General features: G+C 27.6%; 1 protein-coding gene across 2 annotated transcripts; it reads right to left on the bottom strand.

The window, feature by feature from the left end:
• Window positions 1-3,808: 3,808 nt before the first annotated feature.
• Window positions 3,809-15,646, bottom strand: LOC145742099 (1-phosphatidylinositol 4,5-bisphosphate phosphodiesterase delta-4-like). Of its 2 annotated transcripts, none has more exons than XM_082559855.1 (20): window positions 15,548-15,646; window positions 12,531-12,609; window positions 12,156-12,305; window positions 11,778-11,878; window positions 11,452-11,582; window positions 11,078-11,138; window positions 10,833-10,901; window positions 10,100-10,234; window positions 9,588-9,776; window positions 9,072-9,184; window positions 8,645-8,789; window positions 8,472-8,552; window positions 8,022-8,100; window positions 6,928-7,049; window positions 6,210-6,365; window positions 5,689-5,806; window positions 5,303-5,466; window positions 4,993-5,094; window positions 4,639-4,828; window positions 3,809-4,309 (listed from the first exon to the last, which is right to left on the bottom strand). In XM_082559855.1, exons 3-20 carry the CDS (start codon window positions 12,301-12,303, stop codon window positions 4,221-4,223), a joined length of 2,193 nt encoding a protein of 730 aa, XP_082415981.1. In that variant the 5' UTR covers window positions 12,304-12,305; window positions 12,531-12,609; window positions 15,548-15,646; the 3' UTR covers window positions 3,809-4,220. The 2 variants fall into 2 exon arrangements, with proteins under 2 accessions (XP_082415981.1, XP_082415979.1); XM_082559853.1 differs by lacking the exon at window positions 15,548-15,646 and adding an exon at window positions 12,970-13,073.
• Between the last annotated feature and the right edge of the window lie 945 nt (window positions 15,647-16,591).

The following is a 16,591-nucleotide window of genomic DNA, read 5'->3' as shown; positions in this document are numbered from 1 at the left end:
AATGCCGGCCGACAAGATAATTTGACTCGTGCCAAAAATTTGCACCACAAAATGGATACAAACAAGTATATTACGTAATAAACACAAAACACATAAAATGTTGTTTTTTAACTTTAAACGTGACCTTTTTCAACATCAAATGTAAAAGACACAATTTAAAATCATTGTTTTTTTATTGAAATGATGGTGTTATTTAATATAACCCCCTTTAATCAGGCTTTGAATTGCGTGACTTAAAACATTGTAACGCATACCTAAATTTTTTTCATGCCTATTTTAACACTTGCGTAGGCGTAAAGACTTGCGTTTGTAAGATTATATTTTTAAATTCAATTACAAAAAGCGTCTTATGTAATTTTTTTAACAGCACCTGACGCCATCGGTTAATTTATCAAAAAATAAACCCCTGGAAATAACAAGGGTGGTCACAGTAAACCTATTATGCGATCCTCAAAAATGTTAGCCTGTATTTTGTGTTTTTTGGCATTCACGGTTTAATCAATAGTTACTCAATTGTAAATAAAAAAGAATTTTAACCTAGCTTTTTTAAACAAGTGGGGCCTTTTATAAAATGTGGGTTCATAAGGTCGGGGTAAAAAGGTTAGCTTATAATTAGTGGTGGGATCATCCCTATTAAAAAAACGCATATTGAAAAAAATGAGCACGTAAAAATGTATTGTAAACATCGTATTAAATACTTACCTGATTTCAGTTTTACGCACTAGAAATAAAAAACACAATTTAAATTAAAGTTCGAAAAAAAAATAAATAAACCAAAAAATATTTAATTTTAATTAAATAGTTTTGTAGTGGTGTTTGTGCTTATAAAAACTTTCATGTTCAAAGTAGACGAAATGCCATATAAAACGCGAATTTTAAAATTAGTCTTTAAATTGCTAGACATAAATTTATTTTTTAAAATGCTTTCTTATTTTTAAAAACATCTGAAAAAAAAACTAAATTTAATAAAAACTGCTAACTAATCTTAGAAATTAAACAATTTTTACATTGCATCGTCTAACTTTTAATTTTATCGTTTCTAATAAAAAGCAAAAAAAATCAAAATTTGTTTAGAATAAAATTTTTATGTTGTTGTAATTTTACCTGAGATATATTTATTTGCAAATGCTAACAAATTTATTGATTAAGTTACATTCCTATTATAAATCTTATTATTAAAATATAAATGCTAATAATCACTGCATTAATTAATAATTTACTTTAGTTGTGTAAAGGTTAAATAAGCACACTAAGGACTCCAATGATAGGTTTTGTGTTTGCCATATGTAACTAATGTAGGGTTTAATTCTTGTAAAATGTCATAAAAAAGTACCGGGTTTACTGTAGTTCATATTTAGAACAAAGCTTTATACTATATAAAAAACGAGTTAAAATTTTCAATTTTTTTTGCTTACACTTTTACGAAAATTAATTTCATTTGGGTTGCCATTTACAATAAAGCTACAGTTATAATTTTTAATGCTAAAAACTTTTTTTTTAACAAAGAGTTCATTTACCCACAGTTTGAGTTAATTGGCAAACACTATTTACGAAGCCTAATAAGGCTACTAAAGGTCAGAACAACAATTACTGAGCAAAAAAATATACAAAAATTTAATAGTTCATATTTTTAATAAAAAACAGGAAAAATAACGGAAAAATTAAAAAAAACTCTAATGAGTTTTCTTACAAATTTAAATTTTTTTTTGTTTACTTTAATTTACTGAATTACAAATTTAACATAGCATTAGATAAGTAAAGCATTTTTTATAAAATAATTATATGACATTTTGCCTAATACCACAGGTAGCTGTCACCGAACAAAATGGCGAAATAAAAAAAAATTAAATAAAAAATTGTTTGTTTGTTAACGATTTAATTTTTTGCAGTAATTAATTTATTTTTAATGCTAATATGCCCAAAAAATTCTTATTTCTTTTTAACAAATTTAAAATCTATTCAAGTATGTTGATATTTTTATTTTGTAAACTATTTAGTTAAACAACTTAGCCACTTTCAGATTTTAAATAAATCTCTAAAAAATATTTAATACTTTAACATTTGAACTAGGTTACATAACTTTTAGTTCACAATTTAAACAATATAAAGTAAATTAAACAAACCCAAATATACGCCACAAAAGTACAAAAAAAAAATTTAATAGCTTAACGTATTTTAACAAAGATAAAACATACATACCATCTACCAAGTCAAACACATGATTCGTTATTCCATTTTACAAGTCATAAAAAACTAATGCGTTTATATTTAAAAATGTTATAACTGATTAAAAATATAGTTTTGATTTTACCTAATAAAATGATCTGACATTTTAATTATTTTCTAGCGCCTGGGCGCCATCTATGGAAATGATTTCATAATTAAAATTATTAAATAAATTTATTTTGTTTGCGAAGTATGTTTAGAACAAATGACTCATCAGCTATTTACAAAACGTGACTTATTAGAAATAGGGTCAATGTGCGGATTGTAAAGTTTCGAATATAGGTCTAAAAATAGGCTTTTAAATGGACTTTGGCCAAATTCATTTTGGTTTAAGCACAATTTTTTAATCAAGACCCATGTTATTTTGACTGTTCGGTATAGTCACTTATCTAAAAAAAACGTTAGTCTGGCTTAAGGCGTACCCAAAAGATTTCCATACTTTCTGTTTTGATTTTCACTCATGCTTATGTAACATTTCATTCTAACTATTCACGTAGATTATTGTAAATGCTTTTTAGATTTGTTTGACTGATCATAAACTTAAGGCCCTTAAAAGCTGGTCGCTGCAATAAATAAATTATAATGGGTAAACCAACTTTATAAAAACTAAAATATCTTAATGCAAAAATCCAATCTAAGTAACATAATGAATCTAAGACTCTTTAAGAAAATTGCAACTTAAACATAAAGGAAATTTACGAATGAAACCTAATGACGTTATGGACAATTTGGATCAAAGTCCATTATTCGTTATTATTAATCAGATTTTTTTGTTAACTTTGTAAACTAAAAGCAGTTATTTTTACTTAATGAAAATTCAAAAATTTTCAGTTTAGCTTCCATTAATTTGCCTGGTAACCTTTTCGAATTGCCTTTCTCTTTGGAGAGGCGAAGAACAATACCGATGACTCACATAAACCACAAACAATCAAGTGTTTTTAATATTTTCATTTCCTTAACAAACATTGTATTGGCATCCCGAAAAGCATTGTTCTAAAATAAATAACAAATAAAAATATGTTCAGCCGCCAATATTTATTACATTCTTCGCACGAAAATCAATTTTTTACTTGAATTACTTGACCTTGAAAGAAGACAATAAATATGTAATGTCGTTCTAAGATTCCAATAAATATTATCTTAATTATATGACCAAATGTTGCCGTTGCCTTAAAATAGAGTTGTATAACCTACAGTTTCCGAAACGCAGACATATAGTAACCTCAAAAGTATGTACGTGTGATTGGACAGTTCTACTTACGCCTACTAATTGATAACTGATTTGGCGACAGAACAAATAATAATAAAAAACACAACAACCATTGTATTTATTGTTTGCATTAGCAACTGTCCCTGAATTTGTTTGATAAATAATTTTTAATCGTTCCACCCCCTTAAATTTATTTCTGTAATTTGAAGTACACACGATCAGTTTAACAAATTTTTATTTTAAATATGATGTATTTATACGCAAGCAATAAAATTAAAAATGCAATGGTTAAGATAAAATAAAATTTAGGTTAAAAATGTTAAATATGTAAGCTACATAACTGACTCACTATAAAAATACTTCATGACGTTATCTAACATACTCAATTTTACATGCACGATTTTATAAATTAAAAATAATAATACAAAAATTGAGATAAAAATATGGGAGAAAAAAAACAATTAAAATAAAATAAACTTATCACTGCTTTAAATAATAAGCTTAAAACAGGAAACGAAAAGAACAAGTATACACAATACACTTTTAGGAGAAACTTTTACATAATTAAAAATTAAAAATTTTTTGGGGAGAATAATTTGTATAAAGTTTGTAAACACCATAGCATATAATACCAAAACAAATAAATTTAACTTTACTTCGATTTTGTCCTGATAAAAGAAAGTTTGATGTAAAATTTTGTATAATAAATAAAATAAAAAACCTAGGGTCCTATTAAGACAAAATAAACCAAGCAGTAGGTCGAAGAAAATTGCTTAAACAGTCTTTAGATTTGTTCTATAGTAACATTAATAAACAGAGTGGCGGGGCTTAGGGTCTGGGCTCCTACGGTTTCCAGATGAACGTGTCGATAGCCTGCAATAAACATGTTATTAAAATGTTAGATCACCAAGATTAAAGCAGTTTCATGTCGAATCGAAAAGGCAGCCATGTGTTGTAAAGATTGTTTACAGTAAAACGATCAAAAATAACAAAATTATTCGTTTTTAATGACAAACATAAACAATGTCTGTCGTCATGTTTTATTATCTTAATAACTAAAAAGGGCGGCCATTTGATCTACAAATTCTCCTTTATAAAATAATTACATATTAAATTAAACGACCTTCGACAAAAAAAATTCGAACTTTAAAGTAAAAAAATCAAAACCAATCCTACCAGAAAAAAATCAAAACCAATCCTACCAGAATTGATGCTTAATACTGGAACGATTGAAACACCAACTAAATCGTCATCGCCAAGCGAATCCTTGTCCATAACTTGAAATTTTAGGAAGGCAAGTTCTGGGCATTTAATTTCAAATGTCATTTCTGCATCGTCGTTCCAGGACGGATTGAAACCGTTATCATGCACAACGCTTGACTTTTGCGAAATCTGGAAGATTTTGTAATCATTGTCATTGTAATTTAAGCAATAAGTAATACTTCAAATATAATTTGTAATTTACAAAATCTAGTAAAAAACATGGTTTCGAGCTTTCTAAGTAAAGTCTGATCTTGTTATATTTTTTAAACTTAAATTATGCAACTTTAACATACTTCGTCTGCTTTACAACCTAATACAGATATAATAACGTAAGGATCTATAATATCACTTGGTTTTGATTTATTTGGTTTTGGAAGTTGTTGAGCTGTAATAATCTAAAAAATAAAGGGTTAATCAAAGCTTTTACTAATTGCTTACAAACAAAGTACGGTTGAAATTAATTTTTAAATTTTACTATAGTCTGTTTAAATTATACAATAAGTGTAAAAAAAAGTTTAAAATTGTTTAACTGGTATAAAGTTTCTAAAAAACATTAACTCCAAAGGTTACAAAAAAATATACTTAAAAACAAAGTTAGGCTACCCTTATTTTTATTTGGAGAGGATTTTTGATGTCAGGATTGCCTGGGTTAAACTGGTCTCCAAGTAAACAATTTGGTTTTAAAATATAACCACAGCCGCCATTTTGCCGAAACTTAGCTTGATTTAAATATGTTTCTTCGTCTTCGGTTTGATAATTTAAAGCAACTGCAATTTAATTTTTTTAACCTTTATTTTAATTATATTTTTGCAAATAATATGCGTTTAAATTTTAAAATAACAATAAAAAATGTCGTTTTCTAAAATATTACATATCAGTAAAAAGAACAACGAAACCGTCGAAGTTAGATACCCTTTTTCTTTTTTTAAGCCAAAACTAGTACTCGAAAGTAAATTGCAAAATAAAAAATGAAAACAAATATAACAAACCAATCTGGCAACCAGTGTTCCACATGGGCAAAGGGTCATAGTTGCTAGAATTTGTCCGAGTTCCTTTGGGGTAAATACGAACTAATTGCCAAGCATTGTGTTTTACAAATTCTTCAGGCTGTAAGAAATTTTTTATAAAAATGCTATAACTCATACGTTAAGAATAGCCTATTTAAAAAGTAGTTTGTGAATTAAATCGGTACCTCTTTAACAAAATAAAAAAATGCTCTTTAAAAAATTGGTTTTATTATATTTAATAAAACAAATTTTATCAGAAACAATTGGATCGAATAAAAATTTTCCAGACAATAAAAAATTTTATATGTACATTTATCAAAATTTAAGTCAACATTTTTTTAGAAATTAAACGGGTTTTTCCATTTAAAGTTAGAGTAATTAAGAATTTAAAAAAATTGTCCCGTTGTTGGTAAATTGGCGTTTTCGGGCATGTAGTCTTTGGTTAAATGGCTATTCAGTAAAACGGTTTTCGGTAATATGAAAGTAATCCACAAATAACATACCTGTGATTTACTCAATCCTTCCGCCTTTTCTTCAGCCAAGGACGAAATAAAACGAAAATCTGAATTTTCTTTCGCATCTGTAAAACTTTTAAAATGGCGACTCCGAGCGTACACAACCATTTCGGACAGTTCCCGTGATAGCTTAACCTTTTTGCCCTTTACAGTAATATGTAAATTGTGGTTTACCAAAAAGTTTAAAATGAACTTTATCTTAAAATAAATTTTATGGTTAAATGTCGATTTCAGCCTTAGGCTAAATTATGTTCCAATTGTTCTTATTTTTGTTCCACATTTTAATCAAAATGATATCACAATTTTTACTTGTTAATAACAAGGACTGTAAATTGTTCAAGGATTTCTTAATTTTTTTAGGCGGCGTCAAATCATTGTTATTGATATTATTGTGACTATCATTAACTACTCTTAAACAACGTTTTCCTGAATTAAGCCCGTTAAATTGGCTTATTACTACATAACAAGTAATTTGATAAATATCTGCTTAAAGTAATAATGTAATATATAGGTCATGGCATCGGATTACGAGCCAAAAAGTTTTGAGTTCAAGCCACATCTATGCCACACCACTTGGTCTTGAACTTGGCGTTTACGCATGGCTTAAAAATGTCATAACAGACCTTTTTAAATTAAATGTGAAACATTGTTACATTAGGGTGATAAAAAAAAGCAAACCACAAGTTATATGGTTAATGTATTCAACCTTGCTCTGTTTCTTTGCTGCATTTTCTTCCAGTTCAGCTGATTCGTCTTCATCTGATACCTCACCATCCGTATCACCTTCCAATATTTCGTTTAATCTTTTTCCCTTTACCAAAATTCGTCCTAAACGTATTTAATTTAACATTAATAAACATGTTCATAATATGTTTTTTTAATTGTACAATATTTTAGGAGAAAATTTATGTATTATATTACACATTTTTCGTTTTAAATAATATTTACTTTCAATTAAACCCCTACAATAGTCTATAACATTTCAGAATATTAATCTAATTAAACACAAGCATATAAATACGTTGCAATGCAGTATTTGTTTTAAGTTGAATTTATATTGTTTTGTTTATAAAGATTGCGACAGATTGTAGATTTTGAAGAACAAAATCGTAAATTCAAATTTAAAATTGATTGTCGTAATACTAGCCGTCAACAATTGCCACCATTTATCAATATAAAACCACAATATGCATAGCTATTTTCTTTTATATATATATATATACTTTAAATACTTTTCGTGGGAAAATTAAGAAATTTTTTAACCGTTAAGTTAGGCAACAAACAATTGTATAAGTTGGCAAAAATCATTGAAAACCGATCAACTTGAGTGACTTATTCCAAGTGTTAATTGACCTGTCACACTAAATGAATATATATGTAAGCAACAGTCATGCAATTACAATGCAAAAAGAGCACCACAACTTGAAGATGTATTGATTACTCAAAAACTTAATTTTAACATTTAATCTGATTGAGTATTATAAGCCCGAATCACTTTTTTACTTAAAATTTTTTTTTTATATTTAACGTTTTCGCGGTGTTTAATTTTGACATCTAAATGTCCCGCAATGACATTGGAACATGCATCTATACTCTTTTCACGAAAACTTAATGCATAGCGTGCAAACGAACTTCAAAAACTTCAAAAAAAATAATTAAAAAAGGCCTTATATCTGCGAACTAGACTTTAGATGAGGTTTTTTTATCTTATTTTTACTGCAATTTAAAACATGATTTTTAATCTAATTTTAGGTAAAATGCGAAAGTTAAAACGGATAAAATCGAACAGTGAATGTATACCTTTAAGTGATTCCGGACTTGGTAAAACGGTCTCGTTTTGATCCACCATTTGCGTGCATAAAGTTTTTCCAAAAACATTCTAAAATTAAATAAATAGTTTAGGTATGTGAATACGTTTTTTGGTTGCGCTGTATATTGTAACGTTGAAACTAATTTTTAGGTCGATTGACCTTACACCTATATTTTAATCTATGACGTTAAACCGTTAAAGCGATTCTCTTGATTTTTAGTAAGCTATACTTTAATATAAATAACTAGAAAATCACACGCATCGTTACGACGGACTGAACTTTCACGCAAATTTCACGCGATTAAGAAACAACAAATCGTTTTGAAGCTGATGGTAAAACTTATCGCCTTAAAGTTTACCATAGGTATAGGGCAGACAAATGTTGGTCTATGATCTGACCTAACAATATATTTACAACACAGGATTAATTATTAATATACCTTCATAATTTTTGCCATTTTTTCCTGTTGAGCAACTGAGCAATGATTTTCTATAGATAGAATTACTGGATATTCAGAGGCCTAAAAATTAAATTTAAAAATGATCCAAACCTGTTTTGTTTTAAACGAAAAAAATTAAGCATATGTACATACAATATATTTATTAAATTTACCTTAAATGCGTAATCACGAATCGCCTCAATGACATCAACAAACAAAATTTTCGATGTTAAAGTATATCCGTGATATATAATGGGCTCATCGTTCTCACCATCCCAGCAGTCTAGCTCCACACAGCGACAGCCCTTTTCGAGTGCCCTAAAAATATTTATATAAATATTTTTTTTAAATCACGATCAAATTTTTTTTAAAAACATTTATAACAGTACCAAGATAGTAAAAAATAACTTATCGAGCCAATTTATAATAGTAATATGTTTATTGTAATAAAGGGATACTTAAAAAAACTGCAATTTATTTTTGAAACTAATAAAAAAAGTAACACGTAAAAAATGCTTCTAAATATTCTATACTTAATAAATTTATTATTATAATAAAAATTAAACGATTTTAGTAAAAGATATTTTGTGGCGGCTCTACTTGATATAACTTTCGACAGAAGATTTGCCAATAAGTTGATCTTCGGTTAAGTATGTATTATGAGATGATGCGATATAGTAATGCGACAGCGGCTTGGTCATATCCATGTACACCTATAATGCACAAGGTTACTTTTACTAATGTTGGTTTTATTTAGTTTTTTAACGATTAAGCTTAAAAGTTACTTATTGCGTTAAAGTAATACGCCAAACTCAGATGACTTACCAAGCATTAAAATGGCCAATGTTTGCTTAATTTATTTTAAACGGTATATTATTTCTTCAATAATGTTACTTTTTATTGATTTGGTCTTTTTATTGGATTACAAAATGGTTTCACTTCGGGACCGTTAATTTAAAAAATTTACCAACGCAGCATATTAATATTATTTTAAAAATTATTTTAAACAGCTTAACTAATAAAATTTATTTTTAAAAAGGTTTTTACTAATCTAACTTTACATGCTATTCATTAAATCACTTTGTTAATTAATCCAAATATCAAATATTTTCTCACATTTTCTTTGTGTTTTCTGCTAAAAATGTCACAGTATGGAGATAACATCAAGTATAAAAACCCATAGATTGACATTACCGATTCAGCTTTAAACTTATCGTCAGGTTCATATTTGGTAATAAGCTTGTGAGCGTCATCTATCGATATGTCATTCTCTTTTTGATCTTGTTTAAAGAACCGCACAAGCTCCTATATATTACAAGAATGTAATATTAGTACAAATAATATAACGCAGCTATTTTAAATCAAATTTGCCTATATGATCAAAAACCATTCGACCAAATAGATATTCCACCAGAATCAAAATTTTGAAAACATTTAAAAAAAAGCATTTTGAAAGGGAGGGTAGGTTAAATATGGAGTTTTTAAAAAATATTTTCTTATCGGTAAAACGGCATTTTAAATTTTAAAGTTTAAACGGTTAAAAGGTTTTGGACAAGAACAGTGATTTATTTAAAAAAAGACAGTTTTAATCGGGTTTAATAAATAATTGGTGTTTATTTAAATTTTACCCTTGGTTGAAGTTTTAAATCAGCGTCGCAGTAAGTTTTATAAATTCGTTCTAGTTCGGGTCGCCACGAAATCTTGGTATAGAGTTCGGAAAATTCGTCGAACGATAAATTGGAGTCACCTGAAACGTCAGTTTCCTATTTAATAAAAATGAAATAATGTTAAAGTATGTAGTATAATATAAATTAAAAAATAAATAATGTAGAAAAAATAGATAAAAAAATAAATGTGACAAAATGATAAAATAATTTTTTTAAAATGATAAAATAATTATGTCAAATATATTCACAAAAAGATTGAAAAATAATTATGGTACAATGGCATGAAAAATAATCGAGTACGTGTTCTTAGGTTTAATCCTAATTCTTGCTATAGTTTTCTTATAGGGTAAATTGCTAGTTTACTTCTTCTGATATCATAAATTATTCAACAAGACAATGTCAATGTTTCATTACTATGTCAATTATATTTTGACCTGACAAAGACTAAAGTAATCTATTAGTTAAGTCAACTTCCCGTATCGCAGATAAACAAATATATATAAATGAGATAAATTACAAAAAGTAGCCAATTTGCCAAAAAGTTAACTAATAAATATGGTGTATAAAGTTTAATATCGTGTTTTCTGTAATAAAACGGTATAATTTAAAATATAAAATTTAATGGTAGTATTTTTCTTGTGTTTTATTGATACTTTTTACTACGGAAAATTTGTATTTTTTGTACACAACTTACTTTTAAAAGTTTGTTTATGTAATCTGTTGAAGCTTCGAAGTTTAGTGTTGATAGCAGCTTTTTTACCTCCTGAATGTTAAATAAATCAATAGTAACAAAATTTTAAAGAAGTGATCTACAAAGTGACTCATAAAATATTAAAACAAATTTAAAAAAAAGTTACAACCCTTTGAAAATTTGATTTTATTAGATTTGTTTCCTAAAGCTCCTGGACGTTAAATTTAGTTAAAACTAATTAAAAATACCTTAAATGAAAGTAGGTTGCTATTATCTTTATCTGCTAATTTAAAGCTTTCCCAAACCCACCTAAAAATTTTAAAAATTAAAAACTAAATATCAGATAGTTGAAAAAAAATTAAAATTTTGTTCACTATTCAAGTAAACAAAATAATTTGTTTTTTTAATTTACCAACAACTTATTTTCTATAGAAATTTTTGTTGTGCGGTTAAAATGCACGTGCGGTTAAAAATGAAGTTAAAGATTAATATAAAAGGTATTTAGATCACTTGTAGGTTATGGCACTTAATAAGCACGATAAAAAAATAAGAATAACCTATTGTAGATATGAATGAATTAAAGCCTTAGCTTTTTATCAGTTTGTTTTTTGTATAAACGTACAATAATCGTTTTCCTTTGACATCCAATTTATCTAAATGAGCACTTAGATGACGTAACCCAGTTATCCACAGGGATGCTGACTCTTTTGTGACAGCAACTAGATTTATAGTATCAGTTCTACCACTTACGACCTAAAAATTATAAAATGATAAATTTTTATAATTTTTAATATTAAAAAAAGTTTAACACGTATAAAAATGATTATTGTAAAAAAAATAACAAATTTTAATTGATTTAGCAACCTAACGTTCTAAAAAAGTTAATTTTGTAAACAATTTTAATTGTGAGCAAGTTGTGCTAAAATAAAAATATGCTGCCTAATTTACCAAACTAAAGCATAAGTCCTCGTCCGGTAGGTGGTGCCCTAGATGTTCCCAGATGGCACTTTGGTGTCCTATTCGTATATCAGTAATTTTTTTTATGTCGACTAAACAAAAAAAAAATTAAGATCGTATTTAAGTCCTTTTTTTCGGTAATTAGTAAACTACGTTAAGTACTTTACTCACAACTTATTTAAATATCTAAGTTTTTAAATTATGCTTGAATGAGACGCTTTAAAAGTTTTCTGTAAAAAAGTCGACTTAACTATTTTGTTTTTAAAAGTAAATTTTAAATTTCAACAAAATTTATTTAAAGGCTTTGATTTTAGAAATTGGTAAAAAAGGTAATAAATAGATTCACCAAAAATAAAAAATAAATCCTACTTGGAGTTGATTTTTTTCCACCGCAGCTGTCGTGAGATACGTGAAGAACTAAATGGTCACGTGATAGCTCGATGTGGCGATTTTTTTGCCATCGCTTCGATTTGATTTTCACAAAATCAGAACCCGATTCCATTTGTGCTAGCGCCATGTCTATGTTTAATTTGGACATAATTATTATTTTATTTAATTATTGTAGATCAGCCTATTGTCATCGATTAAAAAAACAGTTTAAAATTCAGAATTATTTTTGGTTATTAACAAACTTTAAATACTGTAATTCTACATTTTTCTTTGTAAAAAATGGCACAATAACGTTTTAATATTCTTTTTTTTATGTTAGCTTAAAAAATATATGTTATAAAGTTAAAACAGTACCTATTTCTGTTGGTGTGTAAGTGTCGCCACCTACCGACGTATTTTTGATACTTGTAGGAAGCGGATTAGTTTTTCGATTCTAAAAAAATAAAAATAATAAATTTTGTGGTATATTGGAGATTGTATAGGGTTAAGGGATAAAAGGTTTTGGGCTTAATCCGCGAATATGCCACACTATTCGCCCTTGAACCAAGTGTTAGGAGATGTTTAAACACATCCAAAAGACACACCCTTTTTTCAAATGGTGAAAACCTTCTCCTTTAAGTCATAAAAAAAAAATTTTAGCAACGTTTTTCTTAGCCTAGTTAGTAGGTTTAACATTACTACGAAATAAAAAGTTAATATTATAAAAAAAAGTTTTATAATTTAAAAAAGTAAATAGAATATTCAGGTCTGCGGTATTTTATTTATGTTAATCTACTATATAACAATAAACTACCTGTATTTTATTCATGATGAGTTTTTTATTACAAATAACATAAAAAATTCTATACAATTTAAACTCAAAAATTCTTTTAAGTTTGCTACAAATAAATTTTAATGTTTTCCTGTAGAAACAATCATTAAGTTACGTAACTGAATTTTTTAGTAAATATACTTTTATTGATGCGATAAGTTGTAAAAGTTCAGTTTCTCTACCTTTTTTGTGGTTTATCGTTTTTTGTTCATTAAATTATAGAATAATGACTAGGGTATATCAATTAAGTTAATTTGTAGGGTTAAGGTATATAAATAGAAAATTTAAAGTACCGAAAAATAATTAGAAGTTAGCAAGATTCTTACAGGTACAGAGCTCGATCGCTAACGGTTAACTACATGTGAGTCAAATAAACCCTAATAATTAGTAAACCTAGTAGCCTATAACATATCATTATATCGCTGGTACCTCTGACATCATCCCTAATTAAGTTTAAACGAAAAACTGTACCTTATAATTTAAATAAATGTGTAGTTTAATTTATATAAAACTAATTATCAACGGTTTAAAATATATTTTTATATATCTAAACCTATTTTCCATCTGTCTGCCCTGGAGTGCTGCCATACAAAAAACTTATTTGTTTACCAGACCAACAATGATGTTTGTCATTTCCAACAAGCTGTATCAAAATCGTTTTTTTAATTTCCTTTCATGCTGTTGTTCAACTTTTTGAAAAACTATTGGGAAATCGAACTGGCTTAAGGCTAGTTTATATTATTTAATCACTCGTTAACATTTTATTATTTTACAACACCGCATTGTAGAAAATGTCATAAACTTTACAAGAATAGAAATTTATGTTAAATTATTTTTGGGTTTGTCAAAATCCTATTAAAATCTTAACACTTTACACCTAGCTTATCTTATAAAAACATCGTATTATTTATAACCAAGAAGAATTTTAAATACTTGCTGCTTTAACTGCACACACGGTTGATTAAACATGGTCTCAGACGTCGTTGCTAGCGGTATGCAAATTGATAAACAATTCAAGTATAGTCTAACTCTCTAATATGGAATTTTAACTCAAGTAATAGGTTAGACTAAAATCATGTTTTCTGCTGTTCGTTTTTATTGTTTAGGTGGCCTGATAAGTTAATAAAAATACTTAAATCGATCATAATCAGTAAAACAGCCAACGTTGCTAAAACAAGCTAGCAATAGTTTTCTGCTTAATGAACGCTTCACTAACTTCGATAATAACTATGTGACGCTTTAAAGCCGTTAGTTACGTTCGTGTAAGGTGCGCGATAGATTCTTTTCTGTCATCGTTGTTTTGTTTACGACGAGGCTTTAAGTCTTGTCGTACAAAGAACATTGTAACCTATAATCCCAAAATGGACAAAACAAAATATTATTCTTGCTAAGAATAACGAATACAAAAAGTTATGTTTTATGTTTTATGTAATTCATTTCAAAATATCCGCTATTATAATTTTACAATGTTTGTTAGTTACTTTCTCAATAGCTGTCTTCTTCAATTTCGGTACTTTTCGTATTTGTATAGCACGTCAAAAATGTTTGCTGTAGTTTATTAAATATTAAAAACAAAAGTTTCACGTTTAAGTTATAAATTATTAAAAAAGCAATATAATCTTACTATTTTTTACATGAGTATTACTTAATGCGTTTTGTGTCGTTTGCGATTCTCAACGAACTCTCAAATTTTAAATTCTAGATCCGATATTTTAACTCTATATATACCCTACCCTTACCCTTACTTTTCAATTCAAACACTTCTAATAATAGGTTATTGCTATTTAAAATTTGCGAAATAAATTGTGTATTGTTTTGGTTATTTTTTTGGCGCTCACAAATTTTTAATTTTAAAATCCTTGATTTTTTGAATATCTTATACTAAAAGCAATTTCACGTTTAGTATAACAAAGACAGTCATTATTTATACATTTTACTTAAATAAAAACAAATTTGGAGTGAAGCATTACTTCTTAACAACAGAAATAATAATAGATAATAACGATAATAACAATACAACTGGCATAATGAGGAAATTTGGGAAGTCAAACAACAAATTGTTTGCTTTTTTTATTTTGTATGATGTTAAGTGCCGACTTTGCAGCCCAAAATATCGGATGGTCTAAATATTAACCCGATTATTGTTTTTTGACTTGGCAGGAGTTAGTACCGTTTATAGTTAAACAATAGAGTATTTTACGATCTTGCAAATGAATTATTGTACTGATTTTCTTTTGCTTAAAATATTTTAACTTTTTAATCGTGTTTTTTTTTAGTTCTTTATCACTGAAGTTTGCAGATTTTATATTTTAAAAGGATGTAATGTTGTGACGCTTTTGAGCTGTCCTTAAACGCCCGGGTTAATGGGTAAATGGTGTGGCATTTGTGCGGCTTAAACCTGAAATCTTCTTGTTTATAATATGATGTCATGACCAGTATATCAGACCATCGGATTTAGCCTTAAGTCATTTCGACTTAAATATGTAGTGTTTAGCGCCACCACGCGTTACATGTTGTACATTAATAAACCAAAAAAAACAATATAAAAAAGATGAAATACCTTTCCAGTTTATGTAGTAAGTCTTCAGGGCTTTAATAGTTTTGTGCTGCATTAAAAAAGTTCTTGTATATAGCAATGTCCTAATCAAATGGTTTTTACTAAAATAAAATAAAATTTAAATAAAATAAACTAAGTAGTAATAATGCAAACCATAGCACAAGTATACTCTTAAATGTTAAATGTTAACCTACACTAAACGATCTCGTGCACTATAGTTATTTTTGTCCAATTATTTTTTTATATCGAATAATCAAAGAAAAACTGCTGTATTTATTTTAAACGTAGATTTAAAATCGATTCTTTTAACTGAAAACATGCTATTCAAATATGTTTATGCTAGTTTCAATACAATAAACTTGACGTTTTTCAAATTCGCTAGCTGGCTTGTTCTGTACTGTATTAGGTCGGTAAATATTTACTTAGCTTCATTTTTACAATAATCTAAATCACGTTCTACTTTAAATAAACTGGTGAGTAAACTTCGATTTAGAAATGCCTCTTATAAACTCTAACGTAACATATAGTATTAATGCCAACATAAACTAAAATTTCACATTTACGAGTAGGTTTAAAACATTTCCATTAGTGTGAGCAATAAATAACAATAAACCACGCACTTATACAATGCCCTGCAATAACTTATATTAAACTTTGTGGTATATGTTAATCTAAAACGCGAAAAACTCCCTTTCTTAAAAATGTTTAAAAACGTTAGCGAAATTAAAAACGGGCAACTTTGGCGCTTTGTCATGCAGCGTGTTTTTCTGATGACGTCTAACCTAAAGCGTTTAGTTTTTTGTTACTATGATCCCAAAAACAACAACTTTTTTTATCTAAATTAGGTAGAGTAGCGTCATAACTAAAAAAATCTTCGCTATATTCAAACAAGCTCTTTCGTTTGAGCTGTTTTACTATGACTGTACCGTTTAAACTGCACTCTTAGACGAGCAAATAGCTACTCAACTGAATTTTCGACACTCAAACGACGTCTCTGTATTTACTTGGCTTTTAATTATTTACTACTTCGCCCTTAACTAATCAGTT

This window comes from Corella eumyota, chromosome 2, assembly GCF_963082875.1.
Source record: "Corella eumyota chromosome 2, kaCorEumy4.1, whole genome shotgun sequence".
In the NCBI taxonomy this organism is placed as follows: Eukaryota; Metazoa; Chordata; class Ascidiacea; order Phlebobranchia; family Corellidae; genus Corella; species Corella eumyota.
Note: the sequence above shows the minus strand (reverse complement) of the source record. Positions and strands in the feature narration are given on the sequence as shown.